This window comes from Dermacentor andersoni, chromosome 9 (assembly GCF_023375885.2).
Source record: "Dermacentor andersoni chromosome 9, qqDerAnde1_hic_scaffold, whole genome shotgun sequence".
NCBI lineage: Eukaryota > Metazoa > Arthropoda > Arachnida > Ixodida > Ixodidae > Dermacentor > Dermacentor andersoni.
Genome location: NC_092822.1, coordinates 139,727,713 through 139,745,832, shown reverse-complemented (window position 1 = coordinate 139,745,832; position 18,120 = coordinate 139,727,713). Strand labels below are relative to the sequence as shown.

At 54.8% G+C, this 18,120-nt stretch overlaps 1 protein-coding gene across 1 annotated transcript in view; it reads right to left on the bottom strand.

Moving 5' to 3' along the window:
* LOC126529754 (ATP-binding cassette sub-family C member 2-like) overlaps positions 1-18,120 on the bottom strand; it is a 282,295-nt gene that overhangs the window by 202,091 nt on the left and 62,084 nt on the right. Inside the window, exon 4 of the mRNA XM_050177255.2 lies at positions 16,110-16,420. Coding sequence (XP_050033212.2) covers positions 16,110-16,420 — 311 coding nt within the window. The remainder of the gene's footprint in view (positions 1-16,109; positions 16,421-18,120) is intronic.

Below are 18,120 nucleotides of genomic sequence, written 5' to 3'. Positions count from 1 at the left end.
CCGCACTCTCTCGAAAGCTGAAACAAATTACTCTGCGGCAGAAAAGGAGTGTTTGGCTGTCATATGAGCCATCAGCAAGTTCCCACCATACCTTTACGGCAGGCCGTTCCGTGCAGTCAGCGATCACCATTCTCTTTGCTGGCTGACAAACCTAAAAGATCCATCTGGACGACTTGCGAGGTGGCGCCTCAGGCTCCAAGAATACGACATTACTGTCGTGTACAGGTCTGGACGAAAACATAACAATGGCGACTGCTTGTCCCGCTCACCAGTGGAGTCGACTCCAGAAGAACATTTCCCGTTTCTTACAGCGATGACAACTTCGGAAATCGCCGAGCGTCAACGGGCCGACACAGAATTGCTCCCACTCATCAAACACCTCGAAGGAGACGACGTCCAAGTCCCACGCATGTTTATGAGAGGTTTATCGTCATTTTGCCTCCGAGATAATGCGCTCTACAAGAGAAACTTTGAACACAACCAGGAAAAATTCTTACTCGTACCGTCAGCCATGCGACCAGAAATTTTGGAAGCTTGCCATGATGAACCATCGTCGGGTCACTTAGGTGTCAGCCGGACGTTCGCCAGAATTCGTCTCAGATACTTCTGGCCTAAATTGTTAGCGTCGGTGCAGCATTACGTGAAGACATGTCGCGAATGTCAAAGGCGCAAAACATCACCCGTGAAACCGGCCGGTCTTCTTCAACCCATAGACCCACCAAAGACTCCATTTCAACAAGTTGGAATGGATCTTCTTGGCCCGTTCCCAACATCATGGTCAGGGAAGAGATGGATCGTAGTAGCGACGGACTATTTAACACGATATGCTGAAACTGGCTGCCTTGAGCGAGGAACGGCTGTTGAAGTTGCAAATTTCTTCGTTTGTAACATAGTACTGCGACATGGTGCACCAATGGTCGTGATTACCGATCGAGGAGCGGCCTTCACAGCTGATTTGATGCAATGTTTGATGAAGATGACTCACACCAGTCACAGAAAAAGCACTGCATACCATCCCCAAGCAAACGGCCTGACGGAACGTCTAAACCAAAGCCTGGCCGATATGTTGTCCATGTATGTCGACCTCGAACATAAGACATGGGACGCAATCTTGCCTTATGCCACTTTCGCCTACAATACCGCAGTACAGGAGACAACCCAGGTCACTCCATTTCAACTGGTCCATGGCCGCACAGTAACAACGACACTGGATGCTATGTTGCCGGTAGATGATGACAACAACAACCCGTACGACGTCGACGACTTCTTACAACGAGCTGAAGAAGTCCGGCAGTAGGCACGGTTCCGTATCCGCCAGCAACAACGTAGGGACGCAAGCTACTACAACCTGCGCCGCAGAGACATTTAGTACCACCCGGGCGACAAAGTGTGGGTGTGGACACCAGTGCGTCGTCGCGGACTATATGAAAAACTCCTTCGCCGATACTTTGGAACTTACGAAGTTATTAGCCGAGTAGTTGACCTGAATTACGAAGTCATCCCTCATGAGCATGAGCGATCAAAGCGGCACATCCATGCGGAGGTCGTACACGTAGTCCGCATATAGCCTTACTACGACAGGCAATGAAAACACATCTATAGATAAATTTGTTTCATACACATCGGGACGATGCTTTTTCGGAGGGGGACTAATGCTGCAGAGAGCTCTCCACATGCCAGTTACGCGCACTCTCGTGAGGCACCTTTCCAAGCGTCTCATCGCTAAAACCCATTACTCGTCGCATCGCCATTAGAAGAGCGCCAGCAACGCCTCGCGCATGGCGATACAGCGCGTGTCTCCCGTGCACGCGCTCACGGCAGCGCCCGAGTTTGCCGTCCAATGAGACGCCACGGCGTGGCTCTTGGCCTTCGGGGCGCGTGAAAAGTGCGTTCGGCGGAGAGATGTGGTTGACTGTGGAATAGGCTGCTGTTAACTCTTCTTTTAAAGTGTGTGTGAATGCTTAATATTGAGTTTCCGGGCACAAGTTCGCCCACAATAAACCAGTGTGTTTAGTGTGCTTCATTGAAGAGTGCTACAATATTGCGAGAAGATTGATTGGTGGTCAAAATTATTGTGATGTATAAAATCTCGATCGCGTTACTAATAGGCAGTCCTCGCCCCCAATATTGGGGGCGAGGACTTACGTAGTCGCCATCTGTCGGAAGCGCCTCCCTTGCGTAGTATGAGGGATCACGTGGCGCGCTCCTCGTAGGTTTCGCTTACGGCGCTCAGTAAAGCAACACGCGGCAGCCCTCCAGGACATTTATGTAAGTACTCTCAAGACGAGGGAAGGTTTGGCTGTCGATATAGTAATCTTAGGCAAACTGAAAGCACAAAATCGTTTACAGACGCTATCTACCGAATACGTACAGTGAACGCCACTGCGCGCGGTCGCCGCGATGGAGTCTGCCGATCCGGCTTCTTGCGTGAAAGGTAGGCAAATGCTGAGAGTAAACTATGTGAAATATGTTCTTATAGTGGGTTGTCTGTATAACCAAATGGAGCATAATAGAATGAAGCCTCAGTGCAGCGATCGTACGGGTTCACAGCGACCGACTGCGCGTCTGCGTGCATGTCCACGTACAATGTTTTGCTTTCGCAGTGAGAGCGTTTTCCCACCGTTCCCTGAGCTTTAGGATGCAGCATATGAGCATTTGACAGTACACTAGCAAGAATTGTTGCGTGGACGCTATCAGAACACTTCAAAAATTATTTTGTTATACAGACTTCGATGCCTACGGCGACTGTGATGTGCCGTCCCAACGATTCAATCTTTTTTATCTTCTAAATTCTTGGACATTTCAATATTATTTCTCAACTTGCGTCATTGTACGTTTATCGGTCTTTTCAGCATGCGATTTCCCTCTGCTTCTTCTTCGTAATCCACTTGTATTAATTCATTTCATTTCATTTTATTTTATTTCCTTAAAGACCCCGTTGTAGGGGTATTAAATAAGGGGTGGGAATACAACATATACAAAGAAGTGGTATATTACATTCGATTCTGTAAATAAATAGTTGTTACATCTTGAACAATTCGTAAAGAGCAGGTGATGACAGCGATTTGATGAGGAAGGCCATTCCAGTCTTTAGATGCTCGGTAGAAAAATGAGGCTGAAAATGTATCTGTGCGTGAATGTGGTTGTGCTACCTGCTGGAGATGGCCAATGCGTCGTGACTGGCGCGTTGGGGGAACAATGTATGGTGGTCGATTGAGAGTCGGAAGGAGGAAAGGGTGGCAACGCGGTGATGAAGAGATGGAAGTGATAAGCAAGATTCTTTTTTAACGATGATATGCTGACGCTGTAAGAGTATGTGGAATGAATAAGGCGCGATTATGAACTGCCTCGAGGGCATCAAGATACGCTTGATGCGGATCCCAGGTGGCAGATGCGTATTCGAGTTTCGTTCTTACCAATGATCTATAGGCTAACCGTTTTACATGCAATGGAGCGAGGCGAAGGTGACGTCATAGAAATCCCAATGTCTTGTTAGCCGATTAAATAGCATTAGTAACATGCGCATTCCAGGTTAAATTATTAGTAAAGCTGATACCTAGGTACTTGTAGGATTCCACTGATTCCACGGTGACATCACCAATCCGATAAGAAAAGCGAAGACGGTGATAACGATGGGTAAACGAGAAAAGTTTATATTTATTAGAGGTGAGCGTCATCAGCCAAACATCACACCATTCTTGTACCCAGTCAAGGTCGGATCGAAGAGGTATTTGGTAAGTGATGGTATTGACTGCGCGGTAAATAACGCAGTCATAGTCAAACACGCGGATATGGCAGGACGCATGCAAGGGTAAGTCGTTAATAAATTAAGAAAAGAAGGGGGCCAAGGACGGACCGCTGTGGTTCGCCTGATGGGACGAGTGTAACGTTTGAAGCGTGGTTATTAAATGAGACATACTATGAGTGGTTAGATAAACATTGCTCAAGTCAGTTTAGGATATCAGGATGCAAATGCAAACGAAAAAGTTTTAGTAATAGGCGTTCATGAGCGATCTTGTCAAACGCCTTCGCGTAATCCAAGAATATGGCGTCTGTTTGTATGTTACGGTCAAGATTAGCATGAACATCATGAAGAAATAGTGCAAGCTGGGTCTCGCAAGAACGGCCCCTGCGGAACCCATGCTGTGAAGGATGAAATAAGTTGTTAGCATCTAGAAAGTTCATAATATGAGAGTAGATTACATGCTCCGTGATCTTGCAGGGAACATTTGTCAATGAGATGGGTCGGTAATTTAGGGGAGAATTTTTGTTGCCAGTTTGTAGACTGGAGTAACCATCCCCATCTTCCACTCGTTCGGCATGGTGCCTGTGGAAAGCGACTGTGAAAATAATAAATATAGAAACTCTGCAGAAATGTGTTTCGTGATTTTTAGTAGTTTAGAGGTAATGTCATCGATGCCAGATGATGAAAACAACTTAATATTTTCTATCACAGTTCTGCGGAAACCCGCAAGGTGGAGTACGTCAAACTCTTGCCTTTGCTTCGTGTTGTCGACAAATTCGACTTCGCCTTGCCATCTGCTAGCCGCCTGGTCAGCTCAGATGGTAGAGCGGCTGCCCCGGAAAGGCGGTGGTCCCGGGTTCGAGTCCCGGACCAAGACGAATTTTTCTTGAACTATGAGGCTTTCCTTTGAGGAACCCGTATGGGTTTCCTTTGTAGCAATTGCTACGAACGGGTGGATGTCTGATTTTCCCTTCTCTCCACCTTGCGGGTTTCCGCAGAACTACTCCGTCAAAGATTTGATACGTGTTCACCCTTTGGCAGAAAGCTGCGTATGTTCGTGAAAATTACTGAAGAAGACAGATTATTACGTGGGATGGCAGGGCTAGTTCCTATATTCGTGGGATAATGCGATCGCAAGGCTGTTTCTTTGACGGCCTGTGATGTTTTGTCAAATATGTAGCGTTTATTACCTATGTGGAATGTTTTGTAACGCAATGAAAAGCGAGCAGATTTTGCTTTCGCAAAAGCAACAAGCGGGCGTTCTGTACAGCCGAGAGTACAGCTGGGTTACAGCTTCTTCGGACTGGGCGAATGTTTCCGAGGGATTAGTATCAGGAACACCATAAAAGATTAGGTTATTTCTACGTGATCGGTTTTCTGCGTCATACATACGCCGTTCCAAGCAAGTGGCCAGGTCAGTAATTTTAGTAGTTTCAGCTTTTACGGCTTCGATTTCATTTCGCAACAGGATGATGCTTTCGCAAAGTTTTTCGACTACTGTCACTCGGGAAGTGAAATTAGACACCATCTTATTCGTTGCCAGTAGTTGGTTCTTAATGCTTTTCATTTCTGTGATGATGTCTTTTTGGCCGGCTGATAGCTTTGCAGCTCTTTTAGTACAAGGTCAGCAACATGGGGACCCGGGTTAGGTTCGATGTCTCCAGACAAGAGAAGCAAGGACCCAATGGCACACACACTCTCAACATTGCGACACAGCGCCGGGGGCTCGGCAGCTGTACCAGAAGATAATTGCTAGACTTCTTTGCGAAAAGCGAATACTTGTTACCAACCTGCGTGGCGAAGAGCGACGGGTTAGTTGTCTGCATTGTGGTACAGCAGCCGAGCCCACAGAGCGGTGTCCACAATCGCGGCAGCTTTATACTCGGCGGGAGCCCTAGTGTCAGTGCCGATGGGACCTTCCACAGGAAATCCAGCATCCAGATGTCGCATGGTGGCGCTGACACAGATGAGGTTGCAGAGTCGATTCCTATGGCGTAGGCGCCAGATGGCGTAAAAGGTGACCACGTGCCTGTTTCATTGATGAGGGGCAGCAGCGCACATTCCACTGGCGTCTTGATAACCAGAGTTATCGGTGATGACAACTGCTCGTGGGTGGCGATAGCTACGAGCACCTGCTGGCGAAGAGCAATGGGCTAGTTGTCTGCATTGTGGTACAGCAACCGAGCCCACAAACATGACCATATCCCTGCCTTTTTTTTAATGTGCGTCTTAGCGCTCCCTTTCCGTTCCAGTGAACTTGCCAGTTTCTAGCATCAACAAGTTCATAGACGAAATCATCATGACATTCCGGGCAGCCGGCACGGGCGAGCGTCTCAGTGCGCGTTTTCTGGTGGTGGTGAAAAACTTTTATTGATGAGAAGGCCAAAAGTAAAAACAAATTAAAAAATTAAAAAGCAGCGTTGTGGGCGGCCTTCAGGGTGCCGGTTGTGGCGTCCAGGCCATGCCTAGTCGCGACGTCCTCCGCCCAGTTCACCAGCCGGAGTTCGATATCCGGCTCGGTGCTGGACAAAGCAGCCTCCCACTGCTGCGGATTGCTTAGGCGCCAAGAGGCAAGGGGCAAGTGTGCAGGACAGGAGAATAGGACGTGAGCGTAATCGGCGCGGGAGCCGTCACATAAGCGGCAAGCCGGCGAGTGCGTCCCGGGGTGGAAGAGGGCAAGACGTGCGGGAGTAAGATAGGTATGGGCCTGAAGGTGGCGCCATAAGTGTTGGTGGGGCTGGGAAAGGGATTGGTGTGGAGGGGGGAAGGTGAGACGAGAGATGCGATAGTGCTGCGTGATATCGCGGTACGTGAGGAGCGCGTCGCGCGTATGCATTCCGGGCGGCGACGGGCTTGCTCGGTCAGCCGAATCTCGAGCGATGGAATTGGCCGCCTCGTTACCAAGATGGGCCAAGTGAGCGGGCACCCAGATGATTCGGATGGGGCGAGAGGGAACGGTATCGGAACGCAAGATTCCGATGGCCGGGTGTGCCACCCGTCCAACCGCGTAGTTGTAGACCGCAGGTTTGGAGTCGCTGAAGACGTACTTCGCGGAGGTTTGCGTGATGGCAAGGGCAATAGCTGCCTTCTCGGCCTCGACGGAGGTAGAAGTGTAGACTGAGGCAGTAAGAGTGGGTCGGAGAGAATTGTCAGTGACGGCAAGGGCATGTGCTAGGTAGCGGCGGTACGGGGCAGCATCTACGTAAGCCACGGCGCCCTGCCGTTCGTACTGACGCCAGAGCGCGGAGGCTCGCGCTGCTCTACGGGAGGGGTGGCGTTCGGGATGCATATTTTTAGGGAGGGGATTAACGGTTAGGAGGGGGAAGACATGGGAAGGGATGGGCAGTGGTGTGGGAAGAGGAATAAGAGGGGAGAGATTAAGGGTGGAGAGAAGTGCGCGACCCGGGTGGGTGCGGGAGAGACGGAGGAGCTGGGCCGTGCGATGGGCCTCCGTCAGCTCCGTCAGGGAGTTGTGGACGCCCATCGACAGCAACCGAGCCGTCGACGTAGATGTGGGAAGGGACAGGGCTGAGTTATATGCGTGGCGAATGAGGCTGTTGACTTTGTCTTCCTCGGTACGAGAAAGGTAGAGATACGGAAGAGAATAAATGAAGCGGCTGAGAACAAAGGCCTGGACCAGGCGGCGGAGGTCGTGTTCGCGCATGCCGTGGTGGCGGTTTGCAATGCGGCGTATGAGGCGGACAGTGTGGTGTACAGTGTTTGCGAGTCGGGTGATGAGGGTGGTGTGCTTGCCATTGGACTGAAGAAAGAGTCCGATGATGCGGAGGGTAGAGACGAGAGGAATGGGTGTGCCGTCAAGGTAGACGGTGAGTGGAGAAGGCGACAGGGGGGTCATCCGCCCAGGCCGAAGGAGCAAAAGCTCCGATTTGGTCGGGGAGCAGCTCAGCCCGATGGCCCGGGCGTGAGCTGCTACCGCGTCCACACCTGCCTGTAGAGCGGTCTCCATGTCGCCAAGATTGCCGGTGGTCATCCAGAGGGTGATGTCATCGGCGTAGAAAGCATGAGACAGAGCTGGGATAGCTCGTAAAGCACGTGCCAGCAGGAAGAGGGTGATGTTGAACAGAAGATGGGACAAGACAGAGCCTTGGGGGGTACCCTTGTTGCCAAGGGAGAAGGAAGGAGAAGAAAGTGGGCCGTATGAGGTTTCGGCTGTGCGGTGGGCGAGGAACGCAGTGAGGTAAGCATGGACACGGGGTCCGACATGGAGGGAGGAGAGAGCATCCAGGATGGCGGTGTGGTGTACATTGTCGAATGCTTTAGTAAGGTCCAGCTCCAGGATAGCTCGAGTGCGTTTGTGGCGAGAGGGGTGTAGGACATCCTCGGAAAGTTGGAGCATGACATCCTGGGTGGACAGCTGGGGACGAAAACCGAACATGGAGTCCGGATAAAAGTCATGATCATTCAGATAGGTCTGGAGGCGGGCCAGGATGACATGCTCGAACAGCTTGCCGAGACAGGAGGTGAGAGAGATGGGGCGGAGGTGTTTGAGGGCAATAGGTTTGCCGGTTTTGGGGATGAATGAGACACGTGCATGGGTCCAGGAGGATGGAAGAGTGCCAGCCTGCCAATGTGTATTGAGGAGATCAGTAAGGGTTTCGAGGGAGGGGGTGTCTAGGTTGCGGAGTACCTTGTAAGTGATGCGGTCCGCCCCCGGGGCCGAGGTGGTGCGGAGTGTGAGTAGCGCCGCACGAACCTCGTCCACGGTGATGTCTGCCTCAAGGTCAGGGTTTGAGGAGCCGGAGTAGGTGGGAAGCGGAGTAGGTAGGTCGGTGCAGAGGTAGTGGTCCCGGAAGGCCGCCAGGAAGTCTGTATCGGCGAGTGGGGAGGAATGAAGGAGATGGGAGATATCCTTGCGCTGGGAAGCTTTAGTGTGTGTAGGGTCTAGCAGCACCCTGAGAAGCGACCACGTGTCGCGGAGGCCCAGGTTGCCTGCCATGCGGTCGCAGGTCTGGCCCCACTGTTGTCTAACGAGAGAGGCGCAATGTTCCTCCATGTCCAACGCGAATCGGGCCAAACGGAGGCGCAGGCGGGGATTGTATTTCTGAGCCTGCCACCGGCGGTGGACAGCATGATAGGCCTCCCACAGGTGCAGCAGACGGCTGTCTGCCGTAGTGGAGTGTGGTGCTGTAGGGAGTGTGGATGTGGCAGTGTGGGCGTCCGCCAAAAGGGTCTCGGTCCAGGCAGAGATATCGGTGATAGGAGCAGAGGAGGAAGTAGAGAGACGAGTGGAGCGAAAGCGGTCCCAGTCGACTATCTGGGTGAGACGAGTAGAGGCGCGAGCAAGGGAGGGGAGTGGGAAAGTTGTACAGAGGACGTAGTGATCGCTACCGAGGAAGACCCCTGTATTAGTCCAGGTCGGATTGGCGACATTTTTGGCGAGGGTAAGGTCCGGATTGGTGTCTCGTTGAACACTAGATCCGATCCTGGTGGGGCAAGCGAAGTCATTAAGGACCGAAAGGCACTGGTTGTGGATGAAAGTCTAGAGTGAGTGGCCTTTGCAAGTGTTCTGGGGGTAGCCCCAGCTGGTATGTGGGGCATTGAAGTCGCCAAGAACGAGCAGGGTATTGCGGCCAGCGCAGGAGAGCGCTCGGCGGAGGACGAGGAGGAGAGGAGCTGAAGGGGCTTTGGGAGGACTGTACACATTGAGAACAAAGAGGCTTGTCTCAGTGCGACGGCGAGGAAGGATTTCAAGGAGGAGATGGGCACAGTCCGAAACGTCCAACTGGTGCTGCACGGCAGCAAGGTTGCGCTGCACCAGTGTGGCAACGTTTGGGTGGACCTCAGAAGAAGGATGGAAGGAGGTGTAGTCGCGCAGTTTCACGGGAGTTAGGGGTTCCTGGAGTGCTAGGACGGGGGGGAGAGTGTCGGGAGGGATGTTCTGGAGGTGGAGCTGCAGGGTGTTCCGCTTGGTGCGGTACCCCCGACAGTTCCACTGCCAGAAATTAAGGCGCATGGGGTGTCTGACCATGATAGATGGCGGAGTCCCCCGACAGAGTTGGGGTAGGTGCCGGGGTGAGTGGGGCAGGGAGCGACAATTGTGCGACGGTGGCCTCAGTCGCGCTTTGGCGGGCCTCTAAGGCCGCGACCCTGGTGTTTAGGGCGGTAAGGTGGGATTCGATGGCGGCCACACGGGTGTCGATACTGGCGACGCGCTCCTCAAGTCGCGCAAAGCGGGCCATGACGCGCTTCTCAAACGCCTCCAAGAAGGAGGTTGTTTGGCGAATCACGTCACGCTCGGGCGCGACGGGGCCGGAGGCAGGTGATCGGCGTTTGAGCGGGGGACTGCGGTTGGGAGAGGAGGTACGCGATGATGCAGCCGAGGATGCCGTATTCATCGGCTCCACAGCTAGCGACGGCGGCTGTGGAGGTGCGGGAGCTGGGGAAGTAGGAGGAGGAGCGGGGGAGGACAGACGCACTAGCGCGGCCTGCAAGCTGGCGCGACAGCTCCTGAATTTGGAGCTGCTGGGCAGGGATAGTGGCCTGGAGGGCCGCGGTTGAGGGGTCCGACGTGTGAGGCTGCGGTTTCCAGCTTACCACTGATGTGGTGGTGGTGGCGGGGGCGGTGGACGCCTCGGACCTAGGCAGAGGTGGGAAGGAGACGGTGGCGGCTGGCAGACTGGGCACCACAGGAGACAGAGTGGCGGCGGGGACGGGAAGGCCGGGAGGTCTTGAGGATGGGCACGGTGGGTGGCGCTGGTGGGGGAGGCTGGTGCTTGGAGGTGGCCGGGGGCGATGACGGGCCGTTCCGCTCGAACCGGAGCCCGTACGAGCGCCAGCCCGTGACGTGGGCTCCCTTGCACAGGATGCAGCAGGGGACGCAGGCCGGGGGCTTGACTGGCTTGTGGGCCTGGCCGCAACAGTGACAGAGGGCGGACTTGGGCTTGGTACAGACATCCGCTCGGTGGCCAGGAGCCCAGCAGTTCGTGCAGGCCTCGACTCTCGGGCGGAACGGGTGGCAGCGGTAGACCCCGCAGTTGAAGACGATGGTGGAGGGAAGAGTAGAAGTGCCGGCGAAGGTGATGAGGATGGATTGGGAACGCCCCATCTGGCGTGCGTCAGCGATGGCGTAGGGGGTGTTCACGTTCATTCACGTCCTGGGTTTGGGAGTCTACTGCGTTGTGTATGATGCCGCGGAGGGCGTTGTCGGGTGCGGCCATGTAGGCACGCAGGGGGTAAGATATGGCACCCAGGCGGAGTTCCGAGACTCGGAGGTAGAGGCGAGCGCGCGGCTCAGATGGGGTGCTGACAGTAAGGGAGTTGTACGGATTTATCCGTACACGGTCGGCGGTGCGTGCGCTGGCGTAGTCGATGGTCGCACGAGTGCAAAGGATTTGGAGCAGGGCTCCGTTAGTGGTTGTGCGGAGTTCAAGCCCTCCTCCCGGCTTGTAGACGATCTTGAAGTCCTCCGCTGGGAGGCGAGGTAGGGGAGCGTGACGACGGAGAGTGGTAGTGCAGGCAGTCTTGGATGGTGGCGAGGCAGGCGGTGGCGAGACGACGGGCTGGTGGGCCGCGGCTGCACGGTGTGCTTTCACGGCACGGACCCAGCGTGAGTCAGCTTCAAGCTCGGCACGGCTGATGGAGGTGTCTGCGACTTGATATTCCATGTCGGCGTGTGAGCTGTATCGACGTAGGCGGCGAAATCGGGCGGCGTCGACAGCAGGCGTTGCGCGGAACGCAGCTCCCGCGTAGGCAAAGTCCGCTTCAAAAAAAAACGTTTTCTGCTGCTCGCTGAACATCGCAGTCCCGGCGCTGTAGCAAAACTCTTCCTCGCGTCTGTGCATGCTGCATGCTTGAGTTGTAGCCGATGGCTGTCTGATGGTTCTGTAGCAAGCATGTGACGCGCCCTCAGGTATAATGTTCGTTCGCCGCCAGCCTCGGTGGCCTCCCAAGCTCAGCAGGCAACATTGGTCAACGCACGGCAATAAAAACCGATGAGCACGGCTGCTCGGGGTCAGTCATCGTTCAGCACCACCACGCTGCGGAGCATCCGTATATCGGAGGGTGCCCCGAGCCCTCCCTTTTCACGAACCCGGGTGGATCGTGACACTGGCGACGAAGATGGGATCCTCGTGACACTGGCGACAAGGATGGGATCCTCGTGAAACTGGCGACGAGGATGGCGACGAGTACCCATGGATCGTCCCACGCCGCCGAAAACGGTGAAATACCGCCCCCCGTTGCTGCCGTCATGCCGCTGTACGGAAGGCTCGAGCCGTTCGAGGGAGATGGGTCGGCCTGGCAAATTTACGAGGAGCGAGTCCACGTGTTCTTCCGAGCAAATGACACACCCGAGGCCAAACAGCGGCACATTTTCCTGGGCAGCTGCGGGACCCACGTCTTCAGCCTCCTGCTCGACCTTGTCAAGCCAGCCACGCCGCACGTTAAGACACTCGATGAGCTGCTCGCCATACTGCGCTCGCATTTCAACCCAGCACCGTCCACACTAATGGAGCGTTTCCGCTTCAACAACCGGAGCCGCCGGGAAGGAGAGACGCTCGGGCAATTCGTTGCTGCGCTACGAGAGTTAGCGAGTGCCTGCGCCTTCGGGGACCAACTGGACTCGCTGCTCCGGGACCGTTTTGTCTGCGGCATCAACAACCCCGCCATGCAGACGCGACTCCTGGAGCTTCCCGACCCTTCGCTGGAAGACGCCGTGAAGGCAGTGCAGGCAATGGAAGCTGCCGCCAAGGACGCCGGCGAGATTGCCCGTGCGACTGGCTCACCGTCGGCGGAAGCGGCGGTCAACGAGTTGGCGACAAAGGGCAGTACCTGCGGTCGCTGTGGTGGTGCCCGCTCCCCCTCACAGTGCCAGTTCTCTCAAGCACAATGCTTTGCGTGCGGGAAAACTGGGCACCTGGCAAGTGTATGCCGAAGGGGGGGGACGAACAGCAAAACAGCAGCAGCAGCCTGATTCAAGCCCAGGTACCGCACAAGCGCGCGGCCAGGGTAGCCGTCGCAAACGTATGCGGCGGTGACGTGCGGCAGCAGGCTCAAGTTCTTCCGCGGCCAGGCTCCACGTCGGGGCCGAGAACCCGCCGATTTTCGACATGTGGCACACAGGCTTTGTACCGTCGTCTGTGCCGCCGTACATGCTAACCGTCGAAATCTGCGGGCACCCCATTTCCATGGAGCTGGACACAGGGGCCAGCGTGCAGTAATGGCCGGGAAACTCTTCAAGCGTACCTTCCCCGGCGTGTCCGTCGAGGCTTCGGGCGTAATGCTGCGCAGCTCCTCCGGGGAACTCTCCCAGGTCCAGGGTCAGGCACAGGTCATCTTTCGTTTTGGCGACAGGGAGGCAACCCTTCCCCTTTACTTAACGAAGGGGTCATCGCCGACGCTGCTGGGCCGAAACAGAATTCATGCACTGGGCGTTCGTCTGCCAGATTACCCGGAAGCCAGCCTGCATGTGGTGCAGAGCTGCCAAATCTGCCAGGAGCATCAGCGAGCCTTGCGTCATGTGGAAAGCACCCCCTGGCCGTTCCCACGGAGACCCTGGTCCCGCCTACATGTGGATTTTGGGGGACCCTTCAAGGGCCATTACTTCCTGGTGGTGGTGAACGCCTTTTCAAAGTGGGTGGAGGTTTTACTTGTCACCACTCCATCAGCAGGCGCGACCATTGCAGCGCTAAGACAGGTCTTCGCCGCCCAAGGGTTGCCGGATGTCATCGCGTCCGACAATGGTCCTGCTTTCGCCAGCTCAGAATACGTGGCCTGGCTGACGAAAAACGGAATGCGCCGGATGATGGTTCCGCCGTACCACCCTGCTTCAAATGGTGCAGCCGAGCGGGTGGTGCAAACCATCAGACAAGCTCAAGAAAAGCCAGACTGGGAATTTCCGGACGCAGATTGCCCGGTTACTATTTCAGTACCGGACCACGCCCCACGATGTCACTGGCCGTGCCACCTGTGAGCTCCTGCTGAGTCGGATGGTCAAGACACCCTTGGAAGTCTTGCATCCGGACCTCCGATCCACAGTGTTCTTGAAGCAGCTGAAGCAGAAGCTGGCTGCTGACTAAGGGTGCCGTCCCGGGCCTTTGCCAGAGTCGTGAGCTGCAGTTTTCACCAGGAACTTCCGTCCTGGCCCATCCGCGGTCTGCCGGACAGGTGGTGCCTCCTGCCAGCTCCTCATCGCTGCTCCTCCGCATGCCAGACGGGGCCATGCGGCACAGACACGCCGACCATGTCAGGCCTCGCCTCGGGACCTGGTCAGCAGCCTCGACTGCCACTTATGAGTTCCAGCCCGCAGGAGGACAAGCGGAAGCACCAGTTGCTTCCAGTGGAGCACCACCCACCTCGGAGGCGGCAACCGTTGCCAGTGGTGCGGCGCCCGTTGGACCGGTGGCCAGCCCAGCACCACCCACGGGGCCGACCACTACGGACCCTCCGGATGGAGCGAGGCTGGCTCAGGTAGCACCCGGCGTTGCCACACCGGTGCCCAGGCGGAGTACTCGACGGCGGAGGCCACCGGACCGTTACGCGCCTGGATAGCAGGCAGCGTCGACCCAGCTAGGGTAGAGGCAGAGCCTCGTATTTTGAACATGAGCGTTTGTATTTTATTTAACAAACAAACTGGGGGTAAGGGGGTGTAGCAAGCGTGTGACGCCCCCTCGGGCATAATGTTCGTTCGCCGCCAGGCTCGGTCGCCTGCTAATAAGCTCCGCAGGCAACATTGGTCACCGCACCGCAATAAACACCGACGAGCACGGCTACTCGGGGTCAGTCATCGTTCAGCACCACCAGGCTGCGGAGCATCCGTCGATCGGAGGGTGCCCCGAGCCCTCGCTTGTTCACGAACCCGGGTGGATCGTGACGGGTTCTAAGATTCGCGAGCCAAGCTTCACGCAGCTCCTTGTCCTGTGGCTACGTGTGAATAAGGCTGACACCGTGCTCCGTTGCGTACATCCGGCATTGCGACACCGAGCGGTAGCCTACCAGGTTGCACGCCTCCAAAGGCAGCCACTACCTGTTATAGTAATTTGAAATGTTGTCAAGCAGACACCCAAGGCAGTAAAGCCTCACCACTTAATCAGAACCGCAGCGCAGCCGGGACTTTAAACTTTGGTTTTCAGCTCGCTTCGGCACTCGCGAAGCAGCCGAAGTGGCCGCTGTGTCCACGTAATCCCTCAAACCACGTCACGCCGACGGTAGCACCAGCTTTCCCAATAGCCCTTCGCACCTACACGCGATGACGATGGGAGCCGCTTCTCATGAGCAATTTGTCGTTTCACTCTCGCCTTGTCGTGGACATCGAGTCTCTCTCTTCATGAACGAAAAAAACAGTCAAAAACACAAAGGACAAGAGGAGAGGCTCACACCACAACGACTGGATTGCCTCTCTTCATATCGGCCTGGCACGCCGCTGCACGCCAGCTTACTACCAGACTCAAGTTTACTACAATTCATATTGCTCCTAAAGCTGCTAGCCTAACTTCGTCTAGCATTCGTATAACATAATGTGTTGTTATCACATTCATTGCTTCGCCCTTTCTGCGAAACTGCCTTTTTATTGCGAAAGCAATACTGCTCGCACATTCGGCCCATCGCTGGTCGTGGCGTCTCCTTACACAGCTGCGCGTCACGTGACCGTGTGACGTCACGCCAGACCGAGAGACGGGGCCCCAGCTGGCGGCAGCTATGGTGGAGGCGAAGCCTTGCGCGCCGCTGCTGTGGCGCTACCGAGAGAGGGCGCTCGCTGGTGTGACGTTACGCCAGACCGAGAGATGGGGCCCCAGCTCGCGGCATCGATGGTGGAGGCGAGGCCTTGCGCGCCGCTGCTGCGGCGCTACCGAGAGAGGGCGCTCGCTGGTGTGACGTCACGCTAGGAGGATAAATGGGGCTACAGCTCGGCTCCTCGCAGTGGTCGGCGCGCTGCCTTGCGCTATGTCGGATGATGTATAGCCGTAAGTTTAACAAAGGGCCACACCATCAGCCGAACCAAGGCGCAGCCAAGGGTATTGCTTTCGCAATCTTCCAGGCTTAACCAAGCTAAGCCTTCAGTAAATTTTTTATTTTTAAACAAAAATAAATTTGTTCGTATGGAGACAGTGCAGTGTCATTATTTTGAGGGGGTGGGTGTAGGGCGTCGTATGTCGCACTCTCAAAATACACCATGATGCAGGCATGCTGTGTTTTGACTTTTAGCGCTACAACGGTATAATGATTGAATATTTACGAACGAGAAAATGGAAACACAACTGATATCTTCGAAAAACAGACCGAAATACTCACTCAATGTCTTGCTTAGTTATGTCTCGTTGTCTGTTGTGCCCCCAACTGCAATTCTCCATTGGTACACGAAGGTAAATAAATAAATGAATTCGTTGCGAGGAGATTTTGGGCTTACTGTGCCGACGGCAAACACGATGAGCACCACCAAACCGACCACGATGACAGCAGTGCTCTCCGTCCCGATGACCGCCAACCGGGAGAGGGCCACCAAACCGTTCTGAACCATCTGGCGGCTTAGTGTGGCCATGCGGTTGTCCACTCCGCTGAGATCAGCGGTGAATCGATTCAAGATCCTCCCTCGCGGTGTCGTGTCGAAGAACGACACTGGGCTGAACAGCACTCGTTCGAGCATTTCGTGGTGGAGCGCGCACGACAGTCGATTCATGGCGAAGGAGAGCAGCACGCTTCCCGTTAGGCGGCTGGCCACTGCGAACAAAAGAATTTCCGTGAACATCCACTGGTTTGGCCACACGAGTTCATTAGCACACTACTCTTGCCTACTGAGAGCGAAACTTCTCCTAAGCACCATACAGCCTGAAATTGACAATTGACCGGATCAGCCAAAAATATGGAAGAAACAGAAATCCGAAAACACACCACGCATTCGTTCTTGGCGCTTTCTCAATCGACATTAAATGCTCTCTGAAACGAATGGGACAAGTTTTGCAGACGTGTAGTGTACAACTGCCGTAAAGCATTCGCGCCACAAGATGAAGCGCCTCTTATAATTGCGATAGCAATTATATGGACACTCCAGGCGCTGTCATGTTTGGAGTCGGGCATGAAATAGATGGTAGCTTGCCCATGCCGTCGTCCAACTTATCCACGCTGAGGAACTTGTTGAAGGGAAGGACTGCTTTTCATCGAGAACGAGGAATATGGGTTTATTTACAGTATCTATATAAGGACGTTGCAGTTCAGTCTAGCATGACTGCGAGAGAAAGCACCCTCAGCAGCCGCACAACAGATGCCTTTAAACACGCTGTCCTCCCTAGATCCTTAGGTGAGGGAAAAAACGTTTTACCAGAGACATGGTAGCCGAGCCGCCTATAAGCTGCAGGGCATATACACACACTTCCGCAGAGGTTTTACTGCCACCATCGAGGTGAGACGGTCTTCGCAGAACTGGGTCTTGCGTCTTGAAAGGCGCGTGGGACGGTGCCGCCAGATACATTCCCTCGGGAACTCCCCCGCTCCCGACAGACCAGGTTGATAGTTGCGAGTTCACTAACAAAGGCTGGCTCATCGACTTCATTTAGTCATAGCGGTGCCGAGGGGGTGTTGTGCGGCACAGCGTCGTCCCTACAAAACGAGTCGCCGCTGCACGTGGGGAAGGCTTCCATGGTCGCTTCGGGGAAGCTCACCACGCTCGCAGCTGCAGCTGGCTGAGAAAACCTTGCATGTAGGCACCTCTGCAGGCCGTTCCTAACAGCGCATATTCGCCGTCAGTGTCACTGTCGCCGTCATGTTCCCTATAAACTGCAAGAGCGATAACACCGTCGCCGCGCAGCGTATGCTGTACGTGGGAGTGAAATCGAGTGAGGGGAACCGACAATCGCGGCTCAATCTCGGGAGCGCAAAGCAGTAAGGCGGTGAGGCATTGCGTCGTCTTCCGTCGCGCGCATGGTTCTGGGGGAAGAGCAGGGAGATGGGCACCGTTGTACTTCGGCAGCAGCTGCGTTATGCGCGGTCGCGCACGCCCTATCTCAAAACCGATTTGTGTTACGGGTGGAGTCTAGGTAGCCTAGGTGCGGCGGCTTTTCATACCTTTGTGCGTGCTGCGTTCTCATTCCTCAGTCTCCGTTGAAGCGACAGGCAGCACATAGGTCAGTTTGCTGGCTGTTGTTGTGGCGCTTCCTACAGCCATCGTTTTTACTGTGAGTGTCCGAGGTCATCGAATGTGATGTCTTCATGTTTGCCGGTTCGTGCTGACATTAGGCTTGTTAATTTAGTTAGTAAGCGAATACTTGTAAGTTTATACGGTTGACAAATCTACTATTCTTACTTCATATAGCTGGCTACTAATTCGCTATCGTAGTCGATGCTTCGCATATCGTGCGACACTGCAACTTTTTCTAGTTAAGAAAGCTACGGACGATTACAAGTTACCCCCCTCCCTAGTCATT